General features: G+C 31.3%; 2 protein-coding genes across 2 annotated transcripts; one reads left to right on the forward strand and one right to left on the reverse strand.

Moving 5' to 3' along the window:
- Positions 1–9552: 9552 nt before the first annotated feature.
- LOC132743654 (uncharacterized) lies at positions 9553–14211 on the reverse strand. The gene is made up of 8 exons (XM_060732206.1): positions 14010–14211; positions 13365–13701; positions 12912–13169; positions 12342–12702; positions 11928–12209; positions 11305–11571; positions 10360–10491; positions 9553–10139 (listed from the first exon to the last, which is right to left on the reverse strand). The coding sequence occupies exons 2-8, from the start codon at positions 13419–13421 to the stop codon at positions 9793–9795; spliced, it is 1704 nt and encodes a 567-aa protein (XP_060588189.1). The 5' UTR covers positions 13422–13701; positions 14010–14211; the 3' UTR covers positions 9553–9792.
- An 8549-nt stretch (positions 14212–22760) lies between these two features.
- LOC132743655 (uncharacterized) lies at positions 22761–23389 on the forward strand. The gene has a single exon (XM_060732207.1). The coding sequence runs from the start codon at positions 22859–22861 to the stop codon at positions 23345–23347; it is 489 nt and encodes a 162-aa protein (XP_060588190.1). The 5' UTR covers positions 22761–22858; the 3' UTR covers positions 23348–23389.
- Positions 23390–24040: the final 651 nt, after the last annotated feature.

The following is a 24040-nucleotide window of genomic DNA, read 5'->3' on the forward strand; positions in this document are numbered from 1 at the left end:
ACAATAATCCGTATTTTCAACAATGATTCAAAATAATGCGCAGGAAATATTTGAAGTGACACGAATTTATGAAACATGAAACCATCTGTATTTAAATTGTAATCATGTGTGCTTATATTAGGTTTTTTTCATGACACATTTATTGTCGATATCTAAATTTTAAAAAATGAGATATTTTAAAATTTATTCAAAAGGAGACAAATCAGCTATTTTAAATCTGCCACGATCAATGCATACAGGTAAAATGCTTATTTGCAAATATGATACTCGTTTTATTTTTCCTTTTTTCGTTTGTTTGGATTTTACGGCACGTCCACACATAAATGGCCATATCGTGCTAAATGCTAAAATAGGCTTAAACTATTATGCAAAATGTTGTAAATAAAAAATAAATTAAGAGCCAATCAGATCTTTGAATACAAGTTTATCTCTTTCAAATAATCGATGATGTTTTTTGATGGAATTGCATTAAAGAGTTCTTTGAGTGAGTTTACATTATAAAATCTGTTACGGCCTGTGAAAAATCATTACATTCCAGAAGAAAATGCTTGACAGTAAAATTTTCATTACAGCCTACACAGAAAGGGGCATTGTCATTCGTTAGGAGATAAGAATGGGTAACTTAAGTGTGTCCAATTCGGCATCGAAGAAGAAATGTTTGATCATGGCGGTTTGACAAAGACAGAGATGGTTACACACCAAGAGATGGGTTTATATCATGAAATTTATTAAAAAAGGCATTGCCCCAATTTGCTTTCCATTCAAATGAAACGAGTTTATTTATAGCCGTTCTAAAATCACAAGCAGGTAACAATAAGTCAGTTTGTTTTGAAAATTTAAAGTTTGTTTAGCTAAAGCATCCACCTTTTCATTTCCTCGTATACTTACATGACTTGGAATCCAATATAATTTAACAGATTTTATTTTAAGTATATCATGAAATCGCAAAAGAAGTTTCTTTATCATGATATTGTCAGTTTTTTTATTTTTAATGGATATTAAAACAGAAAGCTAGTCAGATAATATCACAAATTTATCATGGGTGTGCTGTTCTATGTATGACAATGCTAAATCCATAACTTTTGCATCAGCAGTAAAAATTGATGCATTATCTGGTAATTTCATACTAGATGTAAAATCGCTTTCATACACAGCCGCACCTACTTTGCAACCTTCCTTTGAACCGTCCGTATAAACATGTATAAAATTTTCATGTTCTTTCTTGATTGCTAGAAACTTCTCTTTGAAATGTTCATGTGAATTTTATGTCTTTTTTTATATTTGAAAGGTTAATTTTTATTTTAGGGGAATTATAAGTCCAAGGTGGAACATCCTCATCGTCATTTTGAAGGATACTGACAGGATTAATTTTAAGTTTATCTAAATTATCTTTTAAACGAAGGCCTAATGGTTTAATTTCCTTTGGTTTGTTAACAAATTTTTCAATATAATTTGGTTTGAAAATAATATTTTGGCTGGATTTTTGCTATTTGATGAAATTCTAGTTGCATATTGAAGTGATAGCTTTTTTCGACGAAGTTGAAGCGATGGTTCCCCAGCTTCCGCATATAGACTTTCTACAGGTGAGGTGCGAAAAGCACCTAAAGCTAAGCGTAAACCCTGGTGATGTATGGTATCTAGCATTTGAAGATGTGATTTTCTTGCAGACCCATATACAACAGAACCATAATCTAATTTTGATCGGATAAGACTTCTGTATAATTTCAGTGATGTGGAAGAATTTGATCCCCAATTTGTACTTGATAAAACCTTAAGTAAATTTAAAGCTTTAAGGCATTTAGTTTTCAAATGATTAATATGTGGTATAAAAGGAAGATTTTTGTTAAATATAATTCCTAAAAACTTAGCTTCATCAACTACTGGAACTTTAGAACCAGATATGTAATGTAGGGTCATTATGGTGGTTCCACAATCGACAAAAATGAACACATTGAGTTTTTGACTTTGAAAATTTAAAACCATTTTCTATTGCCCTCTTTGGTTTCATGATGCATAAAAGCCTATTAGATCGACCGATTGCCAAGGTAAAGCACTGTGTTGATATCGGTGAAAAAAAAATGCACATAAAGACACAAACAGTATAAATGTAGTTTCAAGGTCTATGTTTTGCAATAATGAAAACTGTTAAATTGACACATACTGTATACAATAACAATTACACCATGGGGTAACTTGCTTAAATACAGATAGTAAGTCTGTGTTGGGTATTAAAGCTATGCACATATTTCTATAAAAACGATAAATCACAACTCCTGAGCTTGTTTTAACCACATTGAGCCAAACAGAAGTTAAGGATTGCGAATCCCTATTAATTTTATCACGGACACTTACTTATGTGCGCATAATAAATCCAAGTAAGGATTATTGAAGAAAGCAATCTACTAAGAATTTATAACGGCAATGTTTCAATTATATGACTTAAATCAGACACATCTTTACAATTTTCAGTACTCTTTCTTCATTGAGAATAAGTTTAGTCTCAGGGTTATGTTTTGACATCTGAACTGAATCTTACTCAATAGCTATATTTGAGATAATCAATGGTAAATTTGCCGGCGCAGACACTTTATACTTTGCTTTTATATAGCAATATATGATAAGACTATAAACTCACATTCAAGTAATTCCCTTAATAAATATTTACACACAGCATTGTAAAGATAAAGGAAAAAAAAGATACTCAAAATTAATCAACTACATTAATTTGAAAACCCGAATCACAGGCTCCAGTGGTCATTCCAATGAGATGATTTACTCGTATATAAAATGAAAAAAGAAAATAATCACATGTATGTAGTTCTTATAAGCATTTGCCATTTTCTTGCTCTTGAGAACTGGTGAAACAAATTTGCCTGCAGTACCTTCGTCTATGAAAATTCTTCCCCAAACAAATCCTGAAACATGTTTGCTACATTGAACAAAATATAACGTTAATATTTCAAATCAATATTCTCAACATAAATAAGATTATTGTTGAAATAAATATTAGACTAGTTTCAAAACAGATTATAGTTACATCATGTATTTCCTTTAAAAAATCAGATGATATACATAGGACTAATGCTTGTTATACAATTAGACGATTTGATTCCATTTTCAGTTTATCAAACCAACCTTTTGTGAATGGAATATATAAAAAAAAATCGTCTTTTTTTCTGGTTCCCTGCTTACTTCTATAAAGAACACTTTGGAATTGAACCAAACTTGGTCAAGAAAACAGATAACAGGATTTCCAAAATTAAGGTAACAGATTTATAGCATTATAGCAAACATAACGTAACAGCAGTTATTTCATTATTTTTAAAATAAGGAGTGATCACTGATATTCAACCAAAGACTGACACTACTTAGCTTTGAAATAATATTGCACAATTAATCCGTGAATAGACAAATAAGACCCCCATATGAACGGTATAGTGGCATCGCAGTACTAATAAGGTAATTCTGACCTTATGTAAAGTTAATACTAGTTATTTTAATAAATTTTCTATATCATAAGAAGCACTTCATTTCAAATAAAGCTATTTTGGGTCAACCCTGGTCTTTTAAAATTGTAAGTTACCATAACTTCATATGTGTCTATGCAATTATTCATATGTCATTTGTCTGACGTCATTCAGTTACAGAATGGTCAATCGCTCAATTATATAAATCATTCGTTCAAGTCAAGAAAAGTGTTAAAGTGTCAAGTTTCCATTAACCATGAATAGTAAGGCTGATTTACTAGCATCTTATGTGAAAAATCGATAAGACATGAATTTAAGGAAGCGGTAAGCACTCACGATATACATTTGTCTTACTTAGAAAAAGGCTTCTTTCATCAAAGTATTCTGTGTTATTTGTTGACCTATTTTTGCTTCGTTTTTAGTTTTGTTTAAACGTTTATCCAGCATATAAAACAAGCATTTAAAATAATGCATTATCTAACAACACTCATTATTCTTTCTATAACCAAAACCACACAATATTGTACACTTTACAATTTAAAATTGTGTTATCATTTTGGAAACATGATTTAAAAAATTAATAATTTTCAGCCATATAGCCAATGATGCCAAATGTCTCTTTTGATTAATTTATTGTCAATTGTAAGACTCTGATCTAATTAAATAAACGCTGTATCGCTGATTTACGATTAAAAAACTATGACGTTTATGCCTTTGCAGAACAATATAGCTTAAAGTATTTAATCTTGAATCTTTAAATTTTGAACAAACTTAGCCTTGAGGAATGCTGGTATTTAACAAATGACTCTAAAGCCACCGTGTTCTTCAAAGTTAAACACCCTATTTTATATCAGTTTAATGCCATTTAAATTTAAATTTATTATCACAACCTTTTCATCTTCAGAATTAATTAAAGGTCATCTGATTGAATAACAAATCTGCTTTAAGGTAAACTAATTATTTTGTGGTGTAAAAGGCACCTAAACAAACGTATATCATATAGGACAATACTTAATATGTAAGATGAAAATTAGAGCTTTAAGATAAGTTAATACATTGCAAAAAAGCTGTTTGTGTAACGCAAATGAAGTATAATCGAATTATATGCACGACCTTTCAATACCATTTTTTTCTGAAATGCAAAAATTGCACAGGTATGTGATACATATTTTATTTACATGAAGTTAAATAAACAAATGTTATTTTGACTACGGTTGCTCTCCAAAGTATTATGTCATTTCCAAGAATTTAAAAAACATGATCTAAATTATCTGATTGTTTGATCTCAAACCTGATAAATAAAACACTAATTCAGAACAGTCACTGCAATAGAATTTTTTACATAGTTGTTAGAAAATTGAATTACGTTTTTAACCATGTTTCGTAAAGGGCCAGCCATAGAACAGAAAACATGAAAAAATATATGTCCTTCTAAAAAGGTTGTGATACGTAGAAAAAATAGTTTCAAGAAATTGGGTAATAGATCTATCTATCTAGCAAACATTTAAGTTAACAATAAAATCATGTTTTACTTAATACAAGCAAATTTTACACACGGTAGAAATAATTCAACTGATTTTATTTGATTCTTAAACATTATTAAATAATGCAATCAATAGGAAGTTACTGTACCTTGCATCATATAAATCTTTGGTACGTGAATACCTGTTCTTTGCATATCTTGCTTTGACAAGTTATCAATTTTTTTAAATGGCTTTTAGTATACACTTAACAAAAAAGATCTCTCACAGAATATCTATATCAAATGATTAAAATGTTTTTGATGTGCAGACGTTAAGAAAAACACAAAATTCCTTGTATGTCCATTGCAGAAAAATTACAGAATGTGGGTCTAAATCCAAGTTGAAAGTCGTTATCGCATGTTTTTACATTATTTCTTTGTAATTAAGCTTATTTTGATAAAAACGCACGGAAAGTTGCGCCACTTGTAATGTAAGTGAACTGCTAGCAGAAATTATTTTCAGATTTCCTCCATGGAGCAAGAATTATAAACATAGTCAAGAGATTTGTCTTGAAGATTAAGGCCAGATGTCGCCTAGCTGGAAGTGTCAATGTCCTATATAATTGACCCTGTCAAAGGTCACGATTAAATCTTGTTCAATAAACGATTTTAGTACATTTATTCAAGAACTGCCACTTATTAAGGTCAATTGGTCTATAATTGAAGGTTTGTTACATGATAAATATTTCTGCTGATAGTATTCAGTACCAGACATGACAACAAACCTCGAAAGCATTATTGGCAGGTGTGAGATACATGATCCGATATAGCATATATTTATAGAGCAGATGGTTAAAAAATATTTATATAGCAGATGATAAATTGTTCTTTAACAAAACAATATTTCATTATATAACTCTTCAAACTAAATAACTAAGACATTTATTAACAATTTTTACAGCAATATTTTTTAAAAATATCCAAATGATACTTTTCTATTGTTTTATCAAAGTTTGAAATACTTAAAATGTGAATTAGTTATGTGAATGCTTACGTACATACGGTATTCTCACGCATGGACCAATTGTCGAATATTGGTAAAGTTCCACCGATTGGTAAAGTGTCTTGGTTGCTTATTGCAATCACAGATTTATTCATTTTGTTCGAATCCGTATAAAGCGGGAAAATCTTAGATTGTATACCTTAAATTGTAGTATAAAATTTAAGTATTAATTGTAAGTGTTATGTAATAGAATTGTCAAAAACATGGAACAGGTTTTTCTTTTGAAAAGATTATTTTATCCAAGCAGCATAATATCGGACTGTGAGTGGTGGTACATACACATAAACCACCAAACCTCAAAGTTTTTTTGCGAATTTCAATTACCACCTTTTTCTCGGAATCGGTCATTATTTCTTTGAATGAAATGCATATGTCCGTACAGATGTCATGAAGCAAACATGAAATGTTGTACTTTGTTACAGATACAAAACTTAAATAATACAATATTTTATAATTAAAATATCATCAGAGTACTTAACACTTTTGTTCCATGCATTTATATTGTATTATACTATATTTTATTTTCAAACAAAATAATGAAAATAAATGTATGTTGCTATAAATGATATGTAATATTATTAATTGTTTGAATTATGAAATACCATATATATTTACATGATAAAGAAATAAATTTTTATATCTTTGATTGTACAATGTTCTTTTCAAAGAAATTTGAACAATAAATAGTCTATTGGAAAAAGTTTAAGTACACCTTCTTCTTGCTCTAAACGTTTCTAGTTAATAAAAAGGATTTAGTATTACTTTTAAAAGACTTGGCAGTATTCTATAACTTTAGTGTTTACGCTATGGACATATTTGAGTGTCATGAAATATAACAGAAGTGCAACATCAATGGTACTGTATGGATCACACATGATGTTTCTGATTTCTTAATTGACCATTTTAATTCTCTACTTAAGTCGTTGCTAGGGTCATTTGCGGGAGCACTCATTAACCATTGCGCCTCATTAGAATATTACATGCCCAATTAGACTATGCCTGTTCATGGACAACATTAAATAATCCAACGTTGACGTCTCCAATGATCTATCGCACTTCAAATCGAGTTTGAACGATGTTTATTTTGGCAGGATAAGACAATCCTATTTTATTTCCTTATTTCACTCTTTCTTAAACTGCTTTTGACATGATAATCATGCTTTGTTTTCATTTCTTTACAATTGCCAATATTTATATCCATTTTTCTCTTGTTAATAATTAGATTTTAAAAATAATCAAAATCTTCCATCTATTCAATTTTGTTTTCAATGTTGCGTCTTTGGATTCCCTTTCGTCATTACATTATCAACATATCTCTACATATAACAATTAACCTTTAGTATTTTATTAAATGTATCAAGTTCAACAAGCAAATATAAATGAAAACAAATTTGTTCAAACACAAAATAAGAAATTGTAGGCTTGTCAACAGATGTATCTGTACAAAATTATGTTGAAGAAAAATAAGAAAGATGTAAATGAAACGTATAAGTAAATATCCCTGATGTTAATTATAATGATGCTAATACATTCATGAAAATACCTGTTCTTGTATATTACGTTTATCATCATCTTTGTAAAATTATGCACATTACCCACAATTACAGCGGAGATAGCAAATTTCATTTTCTTATGCAATTATTCTAGTGCAGCAAGCTAATAGCTACTAAAGCATTTTGCATGAAGCCGTTAACACTGGAAATGTCTATTTCTATTCAGAAGTCAAGTGTGTAAATAGAGTAACAGATACCATTAATCGAAGCATTGAAAATTCGTTTCCCAATGACGTTTTAAAAAAAAAACAGATATACTTGGGAGGAGAGAATAACGGAAGTAAGTAGCATCTAATTCAATAACAATTTCAAAGAAATAACCCTTGCCGCATTTTCTTTAAACATTTTGAATACAAAAGATGTAAAGGGAACGATTTTCTGTTTTTCAAGCTGTCAGTCAAAGTCTATGTTGAAATAATTGACTGCATGCGTATTAAAACAAAAACTCTATGATATTGATATTCTGTTTTATTTCTACTTTACAGTCTCCACAGAATCAGTATCTCAAGTTATTAGAAATATTAACATTTGATATATGATATTCCTATATTAGTTATAAAATTAGCTTCATGTAAATTATTTTATATTGATGTCCTCTATACAAGTTATATAATATTTATGCTTCATATCAGCGTGATGTAGTTACATTATATGATTTATAACTTTGCCTTGATCAAGTTTAATGTGTTTTATTGTAACACACACAAACAACAAAACAAATAACAAAAAAAAACCCACCTAAATAAAGCGGAAAAAGGTAACTTGGATCTCGAAATTTGAGCTCATGGAGGGAAGTTAGAGGTTGTGGGTTATATATCGTACCCAACAAATTGATCGGGAAGAAACTGATCTTTCAACAGACCAAACTTTACGCCATACCTGATTTTATTTATTTATTTATTCTATTTTATTTTTTTTGGGGGGAGGGGGGGTTGCATAATTACTATGAAAGGAAATTAAAAATGTATGCAATTAGGAAATTACCTTACGTGAGATTCGTTAAGATATAATTTGATACATTGCTTAATTACCTGAACTAGATTATTGCTAATAATATTTGCCTTCGCATGATTTCCTACCGCTAAAAAAACAACAACTCGACTATCTAGTTTGTGAAGTGTTAACAGTACTGAACAGATCATTGTATTCACCGTAACGTATATTGTGCGAAAGTCTTACACTAATTCCTTCCAGACATTATGCCAATGTTTTGTTACAGATGCATTGCATAGGGAAATGAAGATTTCATCTAATCAGACGGTCGTTATATCAGAAATTCTTTGTCTAGCCCTTGTTTAATTCACCTAGCAATCAATGGAAAATGAAACAGAAATAATGTTAACGTTGACAAAATTTCTAATAGCATGGTTTGATTATAGCCTAATTAATTTGGCGTGAACGGTTTGACCCATTTTTCAGACTTTTTTTATTACTGTCAAACCGTTACGCCTAATTTTAACTGTCATTTTTATGCACGGAAAATTTACCGGCAACACCATCGGTAGTTTTATTAGATTTTTTCATTTAAAATAGCAATAATTGTTTTTTTTTGCTACATATACACAGTAAACACACTTTCACACAATTGTCAATATAAAAATAACTGTGAAATACCTTTGTATCAATTATTATGCACTTTATTTCTCAATTGTTACCAAAACATTTCCCAATACAAAGGGCGGATGACGTCACTCGTAAAAATTTGATATCGTGAAAATTGGTAGTATAATTCAGGGTGTTTAACCGGTAATGTTGAAGTTCGCGTCTGATAAATAGAACTTTTTTTTTAAACGTTTCTTTTAAATTCTGCTATTTATGTAATAACAAAGATTATACAGATTATGACATGTTCCAGAAATGTGATATACATTCCGTAATGCTGCATGTTATCATAATTACAGGAGATCTATGTGCGAGGGGATTATAATATAGATCTAATAATATAACAACCATAAATCCATTTTTTCCTTTATTTATTATACTGTAGATATAACGTTTAAAAAGAAATCCAACAAATATCGCTAGGGACTTTATTTTTCGATGTATGCATATAAAATGGCATTGTGAAAAATTAAAATGTCCATAACGAGAAGCATCTTTGTAGCGAGATACTCGACATTTTTCATTTCAAGTGGTACCGATAAAGGTCGGGAGATATACATATATCCATATTTATGTATATATATGTGAACAAGTATACGTCTTTTATGTGTCGCCTTATGTGTGTCAACTCCAGTAGCAGTTATTTTAATTCAGTGCTACTTTACGTCTCTTGTCTAGACGTTTCTGATGTTTTTTTATTTTCTCTTTAAACTTTTCAACATTTTTGCAGGACTCATTTGATACAATTGTTGGGAAAGCTTTATGACTCCGACCAAGACATTTTACAGTCAGTTTTTCTGGCCTAAGCAAATGAGTAAAAAGACGGAGGTCTTCTTGTCTTCTGTCTTCTTTTCTAGTATGGATTCCTTCTCCAGATCCACCAACCAAAGAACTATATATTTCCTGAATGGCTGTCCCGAGACCACCAGCAAGCCTTCCGTGCCTATCCAAAGTTTCCTTTGAATATTTAGATCCGGCCGTCTTTATACTATCTGTAAAGAAATGTTATTGATACATCACCATAACTGTAATATATCCAAAAATATACAGGAAATGTATAATAACAATATGCAGAAAGAATAAGGTAATTAAAGTAATTTTTATCAGCAATAGGTATTCATCATTGAAAAAAGGCAGGATATCTGAACAAAAAGTGTAATTTATTTTCTATTTAGTTTTAATAATTACTTTATGATTATTTGCAATGCTAACCTTTGAATTCCCTATTTAGAAATTCATTAACCAAGTCCATTTCATCATTTCTATTTCGGCCACCGTGCAGGTTAACAGTCCTATTCCATGTTAGGTCAAACCTCAATCCCTCTGGTAGCCAACCGTTTAGAGCTGAAAAGAGATGCTGACTATTAAATATTCTCTATGCAAATGTATTATCAAAAATTTATCACACACTTTTGCCGATTTTGGACTCCGTAAATATGATATTGCAAGGCCGTGCATATATTTTGAAGTGAAGTCATGAGCGCTTTACAGACGCGCTAAATAACTAAAAGGGTTGGAGCACCACACTAAATACCGTATTCCGGTATATACCGGACAACGAGCCCTTATATTAACGTGATCATTTCGTTTCCCTCTTTTACCCAAGGGAAAAATAATTTTTTAAAAGGTTAATTCATTTTTTCACATCATTTATTGTATATAATAATAAAGAAATCGGTGCAAAAAAAAACATTTTTCTACTTTGTGAATTATAAATTTCAAAGCTAGAGGTTGTTCAATCCTATATTAAAAATGTTCCTTAACTATAAGCGCGTCAATGAAAAATGACTCTTATTTTGCTTTAAACGGTCTTTATTTTGGGTATGTGATAAAATGAATATTACATTCGTGTAATTTCATTACTGACTTTATTGCACTCGTTGAATACAATTATATAATGCTCGGCTCGCATACTATAATTTTATTCAACTCGTGCAATAAATTCCGTATTGAACTTACACTCATTCAATATCCTCTATGTATGATATTCTTCCGTCTTAAATGGTATGTAATTCAAATCCTGGGCATTTTTTACTTAAGTAAATTTCAGCTTAATTTTTATTACAATAAATAAAGAAAATGAACATTATTATATGCAATAATGAATGAAAAAGTCAAGCACTATGCAACTTTTTGGTAGGATAGCACTTTAATTACCTGTAATTAGTCGATGGCCTAGAATGAAATACTTGGTGTGGTTTCCATTATGAAACAATGGAAGGTCCATTTTCCAAAATAACACCATCATCTCTCCATTATTAGATCTAACTGCCTTTCTTCTAATCATATCATTCAGTCCTCTCCATACTAATATCTTCGTATACTCGAACTTTCTATCGAGCCCTTCTTCTTCTTCACGTGTCTTCTTCCGTTTCTTCCCTCGATCTTTAGTCTTGCACGTTTTGGAACAATACCAGCTTGTTTCTAAAAGCAGATTAAATCATTATGCATGTTCACATCATGTATTGTATATTTAATAAAGAATCTTGTGTGTCTAAATAATGAACCTGTTTGGGAACATTTCTCAAAATTTTGGTGAATTTTGTGATAAAATTGGGAATTCAAAATAGTTTTGTGTAGTATGAAGTATGTAGGGGCATTTATTCTGTAATATATCGCTGTAAATGTATAAAGCTTTTAAGCTTGATACCAGAAATAAATTAGGTACAGATGGGATAATGACTTAATAGTAACTTTTAATTTCTTAAGTTTTTAAAAATTAAATTGAATGAACTGTTAAATTGTACAATGATTTACTTAGTTTTCTAAATAAAACCTACTCGTGTCTGGAAACTGGTCCTCAGTCATTCCGAAGCAACAACCATGAAACCATTGTCCTTCACAATTTGGATACGAACATTCTATCATGGGCTCATCTTTAATGTATTTCTTGCAAATACAGTATTTGTAGTGAATTACATCATTCCGACATTCCTCCGAACAGAACCAATCTGAAGGTATGTTGTCTTCATCGATTCCTACGCACACGTAATGGAACCAATGGCCTTTTTCACAGTCATTGTTCTGACATTCAATCATAGGTTCATCGAAATCGTCTAAGTCTGAAACACAAAACCAAACAATTAGAAAAAGAAAAGCAAGTTAAGTGAAGGATATAAATAAAGGCTTAATTTAAACTCAGATTTTCATGACACAGTCCTCTAAATTAAGTAATGTAAATGCAAAATATTTACCTTCTTTACAGTGACATAACCCTTCTTCCGCTAACTCCTCCAAATTTGATTCTATCTTTGTTGTTCCACACCATACTTTCTCTACTATTTCCTTCGCTGTGCTTTTCAATTGTTGTCTCTGCTCGCTGTCATCCATGCCATCAAACAATGCAATATCGTCATCCAAATTCTCCATATTTAGATGGTCCATACCAAACAGAAGAACATATCCCTTTGTTACAAAATTAAGAAAGTCGCTCACGTAGTTAAAGCTCTCCGCAACAGTCTTTGAAACAGACCGCTGATTAAAGACATTTTTGAGGTAGAAGAGAGTTCCTTTATCCTGTGCACTTCTACCATCAAACAAGGTATCCATTGTTTCCTAAAAAAAGAATAATGCGTTGTGTATTTCTTAAACATAACAATAAGAATACTTAGTATTATTTAAATTTCATGAAATATGAACATCTAACATATATTTGATACATGGAAGTGAATAGATGAAATGTATTTATGTAAGCATTTACTATAGTTGTCTTAACTGAAATCACATACATGTGCATTTTATGTTAAATATGTCTGCTTTATTACCTGCATTAAAATCATACGCTTATGAAATTCCTGTGGTGACGGTTCCAGTCCCTCTAGCCGTTCACGTGGAGTCGCTCCATTGGCACGTGCGTTTTGTGCATCAGCATGACGTTCGCATGACAATCCATCTCCCCATGTAATAATTGGATATAGGGTACCGTCAGCTTCATTTTGGGGAACATAGCGGTGTAACATATCTAAAATGTTTATAACTCCTGCTGTTGTAGATGGATTTTCTTGCAGAACACCTATGTTAAACTGAAATTAAAAAAAACACACATTTTAAAATATTAGTAACCACTTCAAATTTTGATGTATGTTCTCACTCGCGCGGACGCACACAAACACATACGCTCGAAAATACACATGTTTTTTTATCAATAACAGTATTCAATTTACATTACAGAATAACGCATGTAGAAGCACTATTTCACATAGGAAAAATCCACTTACTATTTCACTTTTTCGTTTACTTTCTTCTATGTATTTATGGTCTTCTTCTGTCACCATTGTTTTGAGATGAGACAAAAGAGGAACGTGGTTCACTAATATCTCTATCACACTATTTATTAATGCGTCCTTTATCTTTAAAATCTCGGCTTCTTCTAGAAAATACTTCTCCAAAGGTACAGCGGTTGCCGGTATAACAGTTTTATCAATAAGGTGGCTGCTTTGTACACGGTTTTTGCTACATATGCAAGTGCCCAACTTAAATACTTGTTTCCATGGTTGCGAGTCTGATGACGGGCCTTCACTTGCTTCCCAACATTGTCCCAACAAATTGTATAACCTTTAAAAACAAAATAACACTTCACTGATATATTTCTATAAAGTATTGAAAAGCATGAAATAATTGGCTTTATTACACTTCTGAGTCGCTGTTAATGTGATAAAATCAAATATGTATAATATTGATACTGGTACAGAATATGTATGGACTGCACTCTAAGTGCTGGTACGTATACTGAATCGGAAACTCAAACAAAATGTCTATTTTTCAGTTTGGAGCAGATTTCATACTAAAAAGATTTTTATTTGCAGAACGGTTTACAAATCACAGTAGATTCTATCAGTTACAATAATTAAGAAGAAAATTACCATGAGGGATGTCTTGAATATTTTCAACATTTGGAAGTGTTGGTTCTTCTAAAACACTTTCTTCAGCAATATCTTCCCATTCATCCATAGATTCAGAACTCTCGGAAGAAACTATTGAAGAGAGCTGAGATATGTCCGTATCATCGTCACTTACACTGGAAGCATCTTCTGTTTCCATGGCAGAATTAGATGGGAAAATGTGTTCCTGTACATAGAAAATTGCATAAAATGTGTCACATAGAGGATATTTAATGAGTGCAGTTCAATACTAAATTTATTGAACGAGTTGTATAAAATCATATTATGCGAGCCTCTGGCGAACATAATATTGTTTTATTCAACGAGTTCAATAAATTTTTCAATGACCCGCCCATAGTGTAACGCTAACATTAGCATGCTTTAACGCTATGTTTCTATATAGCGCAAATGACGTCACGTCAAAGTGTAATTACACTAGTGTAATATAGTTTTTATTAAATGGCTTTATTACACTCCTGTGCCGCGGTTTATGTGATAAAGACTCATATTACAAGAGAATTTAATATGATTTTATTCATTCATTTCTTCAATAATTTATCACGACTTCCGTTATTAAATAATAATTGAAAAATTACTAAAAATGCAAGGAATAACAACACATAATAATAAAGGTTTATTACTATTTCGTTGCATTTACCTGTAATTCTATCTTCCACTGTTTCAGTCCTTTATCAAACGTATCTGCTAACTTATCTAATGTTGACAACATCAGGTTTTCAGCAACTTATATTCCGATGTGGTAGAAATCACTGAACAGCTGTAATGATAGACAGCAATTAAATTCCAATTTTTAGTTAAATATGATATAGATAAATGACAATGAACTCACGGATCTCTTACAGCCGGCTCTCCACATCTGAATTGCATTCATTTTCTGGAACATATTTGCCCTGTGAGGTTTGATCTGAGCTAGGATCTGACAAATCAATGAACCAATAACTGGTTTCAATGATATCTCGCTACTCTTGCCTTTAACGAGCCTTCCTCTGAAAAATGTATTATGTTGTTAAGGCCGTTTTAATACTTTTTATTATGATTAAATCATTTAAGAACGAAAACGCATATAGCATTTTGATATGCCTAAATATTCTTACAAAAGAAAGAGCTTATTATATCATGAATTAAATTACACTCAAAATTATGTAATTTTGTAAATTTTACATGTCATTTTAAGAAAGTTATGTCATTTTGTAAATATTACATGTCATTTTAAGGTATGACAATCCTTATGTATTACCTCCTGCTTTGAAGAGCATTAAATTATGCTAAAATTCCGGTTAACGAAACTTAGGGACGTAGGTTCAAACCCCAGAAGGGTCAACTTTTTTTCTTTAAACATTATGTATGTACCTGTAATATGCCTTTCTTGAACTAAAAACATGTTTAACTTTAACATTTAAATTAATATAATACTACATGATATTTTTGAAGTCTAATAAAGTAAAAACTGGACGGTAAAATTATTTAATATTTTTACAAATGTTCAGTTTCTTATAGCGCCAGTTAGGTGGTCATACATTAAGCAATCAAATAGTTACCTCATCAGTGTGTCTTCGTTTCCTGGGTATGTGCAGGCTCCAACTAAAACATTAACCAGTATTGGTGCATGTGACTTGACCAACTGAATTAAGTCATCCCACCTCAAATTACGAAAATTTTCAAAGCTAGCCTTCTTCGTAATTTGCAAATCTTGTTTTAGGAGACACAGCACTTCTTTTCTAACATGACGTACCAACAAACTGATTAAATCACGTTTTGCCGCCTTTGATCGTTTTATTAACCATCGAAACCCTGCCTTGTAATGGTAGTTGATTATATATTTGGATTCAGTAGACAGTGTAGATTTCTGAACCTACAACATGCACAAAATCATATTTACGTTTTATATGAGAATAACAATTTATAACCTTGTGATTGTTATAAGTAAACATTAAACTGTGACACTATTTCATTATTACAGCTGAAAACGCTCTCGATAATCTATGTAAACACTATATTTGCTTTTAAGTTATTTATTACTGTATAGTTTTTTATATATATATATCTGTATATTTATGTATGTCTGTATAATGTTGACAGGGAAATGAACCATTTAAATAAAAAAAAATGTATGCCCATCACATCTCATAAATGAATTTGTTTTCATTATAACGTTTTCAAACATTTAAAATAAATTAAGAAAAGTTTATCTAAACAACGAGCTAACACATGACTTTCACCTCTGCGGAAAAATATCGCTGTAGTGCCAGTAAAAACGTGACTTTTTTTGTGTATAAATTTTAATCGACAGAAATTTGAACTCATTAACCTACCTTTCCCTTTAAAGGTGCAGATGTGAAAATCGTGCTTTTCAATTTTTTCTATGGAGTAAAGGTTGCTTTCTTTTTCCGTTTTGTAGATACATAAGTTCCAGGCAATGTCTTGTCAAAAAGTTTCTGTTTAGATGATTCTCCTATACTTGCAGACTTTAACAGTTTCTCGCACTCTAAGCACAAAAATCTTTCATCACGTTTTCCTTTTGGCGTAATTGTACTCCCTAATATGTCCTGTATTACTTCTTCGCTATGTTCAAGTGTCAGTAATGGTTTTCTTCCATAACTCTTCTTGTATACCTTAAACTTCTCACCACAATTTGAGCATTCCATTTTAACACATGCTTTAATAAATGATTACTAGCATCTCTCATTTATTTTAAGATTCCATTTCCCAACATACAATGCACACTGTATATATAGATCATCAACTGTCCAATTATGGAACAATATAGACAACGACCAATCAGATGCGACGCGGCATTATCTTTGATCATTTGACCAGGCCTCCGGGGCAGAATAATATTTGGCACCACGATTGACATGTTTATATAAAGTTCGGCTCAGTTACGTAAAATAAAGAGAACGCTTTTTTTCGAAATGGATGATAATGTGTTACAAAAAGTAAAAGTAGAGTTTGGGTTTAACTTCGATCTGAAAAAAGAGCAGTTAGAAGTTATTGAATCAATAATAAAAAAGAAAGACGTGTCTGCAATTCTACCAACGGGCTTTGGGAAGAGTTTATGATACATTATACCACCGTTGTATTTAGACGCTGTAAGTGATTATTCTTTATATAATTTTACGATACATGTATATTTTAAAGCAGCACGCCTCAAGATTCATGCTTATTTTTAATAAAAGTTTGATTTCCTTTAAAAATAATTTGGGGGCTCATCTAGATGCATGAACTTTTAAGAATAGGCAATAACTTTAACACTTTTCTATAAATAAACTTGATTATATCGATAGATTTCTTATTCGACAAAAACCTGAACGACGTTTTAAAAAGAATAGAATTATTTGTAGAAAATAAATTTGATACACTTAATATAAATTTAAAAATAAATAACTCAGTAAAAGTGATGAAGGTAAATGATAAATGAATATTTATTCTTATGTTTAAGTTTCATACCTGATAAAAAATGTGGTTTATCTTCAAGGTAGAAGCAGGCATCAGGCACATCGCTTTGGTGATATCCCCTTTATTGAGCCTTATAGAAGACCAGTGAAGAGAGCTTGAGAATCATAATATTTCATCTTTGGGTGTTACTCGTGAAACATTCACAGATTTGGATGGTATTTAAATTTAGTCGCAAAGTTTGATTATAATGAGTTAATGAGTCTAACAATAAAACTCATCATAACTTTTGAAATATAAATGAAAAGCTGTGCGAGAAATCAATATCATTTTCAATAAATCAATTATTTATGTCATAATTAATTCTCTTTCCTTCATGTAATATACATTTTACTTAAATTATGAAAGTCATTTGTTTTTTTTTGTTTTTTTTGTTGTTGTTCGTAGATTTATGTAAGGCAGACGCATCGATAGTTTTCACTACACCTGAAGCTCTTCAAAATAAAAATTGGAGAAAAATATTGTTGGATGAAAACTTCAAGAAAAGATTGTGTCTTATAGCTTGTGATGAGGCTCACTGCATATCTGACTGGTAAGTTACATGTACTATTTGTTGAAATGTCAGCATGTTTATTAGAATATAAAAACAAAACAATACAAAATGAGTCATGATTTGGCTATTTTGATATTTTAGTCATCAATGCGCACATGTTTCACGTGCGGCCTTATTAAATAGACAACATGTGCGCAGTTAGAAGTTTACATGTGTTCATTCCTGAAATGATCTACAAATTATCTATTTCTCATGTTCAAACAAAAATGCTAAAACGTACGCGTGTAATTCTAACAGGCACACGTGTAAAAAATGCGTGTGATATCCCATTTATGCCACCGAAAATACAAGCATAAAATATGTTAAAAAAAACAGACGTAAAAAAGACCCCCCCCCCACACACACACACACACAGCCTTCAGATATACCCTGTGTTTGATGAAGTATCTATCCTGTTTGATAAACTGAAACATATTTCAGGGGTGAAGACTTTAGACCCGAATTTAGGGAAATATCTTCAATTAGGAGCTTTATAGATGCCCCGTTTATAGCCTTGACAGCTACAGCTACAGACAAAGTACAGGAAGATATATTCAGATACCTTTTGTTGGACGAAGACCTCACTGTTTCAGTGGCTGTTATACCAGACAGGTATTTATGCTAAAAAGCAAATGAACGACTTAAATGTTTATTATTTATATATAATTGATTGTGCCCTTCCGTTATAAAATAAGAATACCTAAAGGTTACGGAATTCCATAAACGACAGCCTACTGTTTACTGTCAACTGCCTACTGTCAACTGCTTACTGTCAACTGCCTACTGTCAACTGCTTACTTTCAACTGCTTAATGCTTACAGCGACTGTTTACTGTTTAATGCTTACTGTTAATTGATAAATGCCAACTGTTACACCTGTCTAATACCCAATTAATTGCCTGAAAGTAAATGTTGGCTTTTTATGTCCTTCTTCCAATGTGTTTATATGTTACAACGAGGCCGTTTGAAACAGTATTAGTCAAGGAATTACTCTGTATAATTAATGAAGACTTTGACTGAAACCTTGGAACTTGTTACATTTATACATGTACATGCATAATTCTCGTTTTATTAAGCAGAAAAATAAGTATATATCTTTGCAGGCATCTAGAACTTTTCCCAATCATAGACCTGTAAACTTTATAAAAATGTTATCAAACCAAATATTACAAGTTTTTCTGTCATGAAATCTTGTTCGGTAATTTTGAGCTAACAAATATAACTGCATGCTTAATTATTTATACATGTTTATCCCTGTTCAAGCTTAGATACATCTACCATATAACATGTATATTATAATATTTGTTCATTGAATGATATTGACCCTACCCTATAGCTATAGAGCTTAATGATAATTTTAAACGGAGGCCTTGTAATGTCATCACAACGGTCAGTTTTATGTTCGTATTTTGAAAATAATGCTATGTTTTGTTAAAAAATAATCTAGATAATGAATGGTGCTCAAAACATAGATATATAGATTTTCAGACATAATTATATATATCAAAGCACAGAAGGCGCTGAATTTGTTTGGGTCTCAGAATGTCAGAAAGGTGAAGGTTGTGAGATTATAAACAAATTTGTTTTTGTATAGCCACCAATGCTTTCAAGCGTTGTGACGACCCAAACAAATAACCAGTCACGTCTCGAATTACGATAAACGTTAAACGTACTGGAGTATACACACTTCATGGTCCAAATCATACATGAAACCGTTTAGTTCTATCTAAAAAAGTTCATACTTGTTCTGGTGATTGTAGACCGCACATGTATACCATAATTCTACAAAGCCTTAGATTTGACTCAAGAAAATGTTACTTTAGTAGATGTTTAAAACGTATTCGACAGATCGAAGCATGATGACTAACATGTCAATTATTGTGTTATAATTGGAAAGTCGATGCATAATAAAATCATTGAAAGCTCTTTGAGTTACTTGGGCATTATTAATACAAAGTGATGTTAGTATTTGTTTAACGATATGATGAACTGCGGCATCCTAAATTTGAGTCAATGTAATGCCATCCGCATGTAATTTCTTAGTTTTTGCAGTATTGCCTCTGTAACATTCTGATTTTTATAACTTATGATAAAGGCATTAAAACCACAGGATAGAAAACAGACTAATCAATATATGGCTGGACGTCCGTAATTTTATTTCTTTGTCTTAAGAAAAGAGTGTTTAGGTTAACTTGTAAAGCTGTTTTGAAGAAAAATATTCAGATAACTTGCCAGATATTGGAGCTTCAGATGTATTTCTTAATGAACTAATAATATAACGTAATCTTGATCTTCCTAATGCATACTTTTCACGATCCCATGCATTAAAAATTGGTGGACTAAGACACTGTTTAAATGTGGACAATGTTTTTTTTTTCCAAATTGGTCATGTAACAACATTCAACAAACAAACTTTGCTTTATGGTTAACATATATATAACCATTTCAATTCATTTTGTCATAATTTTGTTTTCCGGGGGAGGGGGCGAAACATAAACAAAATTACAAGAAAAGTATGATATTTTATTTTTAAAGAAATTTTTTATTTTCAATTAAAACGAAAACAAAATACACTTATTGATAATAACACCATATAAAAATTATGTTTAGACCAGGAAGCTAATATTTTCTTGTATACGCCGTTATTTTAAATAAAAATTACGACACGCCTGTAAAAAATCAAAATCTATATAAAATATTTGTAAAGTTTCGGGGAAAGCAATTAATATAAAAGCAGATTATAATAAAAAGTTCTGTTATGAATTATATAATTGTTATGATATTATATTAATGTAAATATACTCTGCAATATAAAGTGATATACACGTTGTAAGAATGGTAACTTAAAAATGCTTCATATTATACCATAGAAGCTCTACACTATCACGATGTCTTAGAACTGTTACCTTAGTTGTCAAACCTTTAAAACACTGATAGAAATAGCAATGACTTTCATTGGATGATTCTGGCAAATACCAAGGCAGATTTGCTCATTGGTTTTACTTGCGGTAATTGCAAAAAGAAATAGAAAAAATAACCAACCTAAACGTTCACTTTTAAGTGTGTTTGTTAACAAGATAATTATAAAAATTATATAAAAGATGGATTTTAAACAAACACAATCTATTATTTCTCATAGTTTTTCAATAGCACAATTGAATTTAAACAAGAGAATAACGATGGCTGTTCATAAAAGTAAAATAAGCTGGTCCAAACTGTAATTTATCTATTCATGTTTTCACACTTTATGTCATTGAAATATTGAACGTTTTTGAAACAATTTGAAACAGCCAAGTTTGTCTTTGTTTATGCTTTCAGAAGGAAGCCGAGTTAAACTCGCCTTTAAGATCCGATAAATTTATGTAGTCTTTTTCCTCTTCCATTGTAATTTGAATATTTTCATACAGGTGTACTGGTTCTGTTACTTGTCTGTGAAGTACCGGTAAATGAAAGTATAGGCTGTTCCTCCATTGAAACGTTTCTGTCAGATTTATCATCCTCTGTACTGGAATAAAAATGATTCTATAATTAACCTTCAAAGCACATATCTTTGCAACATAAACTAAAGAGTGCAATCAACTTAACAAAAATGCATTACATAATATCTAATAAGGAATTACACATTTATAAGCTATAACTAACAGCCAATGACAACTGAACCAAAATGACCTCGTAAATGAACTCACACATTTTTAATTATGAGAGAATGTTTAGCCTAAATTTCACCCGTGATTTCACCAGTATATTACAGATTTTCTTCTAGAAATGTATTAAAGCTTAATAAACTATGAAATTCTAAATAAAATAAGGGAGTGTTGACATAATGGTCCAGATCTCCGACTCTCAACCGAGGAATATTGGGCTCAAGTACATCCATGTTGATTGTTGAACAAAGATTCTTTGTGAATAAAATATTATTAAGCTGATTTACCCTAAAATGAGTCCTATATTTGACAATTTATTAATCACATGTGCAAGAGACACGTGGAACCATTTCATAACATAACCATTGCAGTGTGCAATGGTGGGACGTACACAAGTCATTGCAATGAATCGAAATTACAAATTATTAGGCTTAATTATAAAATAATCCTTTTTAATTTACCTACCATTGTTTTCCAAGCAGATTTTGTCAACAAAATGGCGGGCGCACATGTGTGTACATTCGGAATACTTCTATTTGATCCATACATAGACTTAGACTGCCAATAAGCAGTAAGCAGTAGGCAGTGAGCAGCAGGCTGTCCAGTTAGCAGTAGGCAGTGAGCAGTAGGCTGTCGTTTATGGAATTCCGTAAAAGGTCAAATGTTACAATAAAGTTTTTATACCAAAAATTCAATAAATCAATTAATAATAAATATAACAATAATGGTCATTTATTCTCTTTTATTAGGCCAAATATCTTTCTTCAAGTAAATGAAAATTGCACAAGAGACTTTCAGTCCGAGCTAGAATGGTATTTGAAATATCTCCTGGAAACCGACGAATGGAAGAAAACAATCGTTTTCTGCAGGTATGCCATTTTGAGCAGAAATCAAGTCTTTTATTGAAAATCTAATTGATTGGTTTATTTCATGTAGATTTTTTTATCGAAGCATGGTGTAACTGACTGAAAAAAAAATATTTATAAAATTTTCGTTTTTCTCAAGAAATTATCGAAAGCAATATAACACATTTAAAACTAAAGTTGAGATTTTATTTCACATAATTTTATGAAATTCAGGTCTTATTCACAAGTGTTTGAGGTATGGGCTTGGCTGGTGGACGCTCTTGGAGATCGTGTTTTTACTCAACACAAGATATCTGCAAGGAGTAGAAAAGTCGAAATGTATCATAGTTCAACAGACGCTGACACCAAAAGGTGGATAATGGAGGACTTTACGAAATGTGACAGTACGATCAAAGTGCTAGTGTGCACTGTAGCCTTTGGCATGGGCGTCAGCATTTCTGATACAGAAATAGTGATTCACTGGGGAGCCCCGAAGAGCATACTTGCTTACTGGCAAGAAATTGGAAGAAGTGGAAGAAGTGGCCAGTATTCATATGCCATTATGTATCCGTACAAACATTCACTGATTAGTAATATGGCAACAGAGGAAATAAAAACCTTGTCTAAATCAAGCGAATGCCTAAGGAAATACGCTTTGACAAAATTAGTCACAAAAAAGATGAAAGGGGAACTCCCATCCAGTGAAAACTGTGTAACAAACAATTGCCAAATCTGTGCTTGTGCAGCTTGTAGTTGCTGTTCCTTTTGCTACAAACTTTGCCAGTGCAAAGGAAAGCTAGATGCTTGGTCAAAATTGTTGTTGTAGGAGAATGTGAAACATTAAAGTTAAATATCGCTGGATATTCAGTTTTATGTATATTTCCCCTATATTCAATCGACGATATCATTAACGCTGAATGAAATTTTGTACGTAAATAGATATTAGGCCAAATTTTAGAAATATACGTAGATCAACATGTATTTCTAATCAATAAATTAAATAATTTATTTAAAAAAAAATTTTCTAATGAATTAATCGCGTCTAAATCAATTAACTGATAATCGTTCGATTTTATCAGTACATCAAGTATTTCCTCATTTTAATATTAATTATAACGAATATAAAGCCATGACAGGTAGTTCACGATACCCGTGTTACACCGTGTCATTTTTGAGGAAATGTTTACCAATGCACCGGTTACGTCATTCCCTCTATTTCCAATATGTCCGCTTGTGTATATTTTCACCGATTTGAAAAAAAATGAAATGGAATATTGTGTTTAAGTTCAACTTTGAAGAACGATAATTTGGATTTTAATATAAAAAACAGTGCTCTTTCAGGTAATGTAGACCGTTTCTTCTAAACTTATTTAGTTTTCTCTCCCAACAACTTCTAATTGGGAAGCGTCCGTGCATAAAAATGCAGTTCGTGGTTGGACTTGGAAAAAAGACAGCGCCCGTCCAAAATTATCTCGGTGTCTCTTTGACAAGTCTAATTAGTTGGACTAAAACGTGCCTT

This window comes from Ruditapes philippinarum, unplaced genomic scaffold (assembly GCF_026571515.1).
Source record: "Ruditapes philippinarum isolate M1 unplaced genomic scaffold, ASM2657151v2 ctg5375_1_1_1_1, whole genome shotgun sequence".
NCBI lineage: Eukaryota > Metazoa > Mollusca > Bivalvia > Venerida > Veneridae > Ruditapes > Ruditapes philippinarum.

Coding starts and splice junctions, on each gene's coding strand:
- LOC132743655 (XM_060732207.1), top strand. CDS start 22,859: ATGTATCATAGTTCAACAGACGCTGACACCAAAAGGTGGATAATGGAG.
- LOC132743654 (XM_060732206.1), bottom strand. CDS start 13,421: ATGGTGACAGAAGAAGACCATAAATACATAGAAGAAAGTAAACGAAAA. Junction 11,572..11,927: donor GGACCAGTTTCCAGACACGA/GTAGGTTTTATT, acceptor ATCTGCTTTTAG/AAACAAGCTGGTATTGTTCC. Junction 10,140..10,359: donor TCTAAATAGGGAATTCAAAG/GTTAGCATTGCA, acceptor ATTTCTTTACAG/ATAGTATAAAGACGGCCGGA.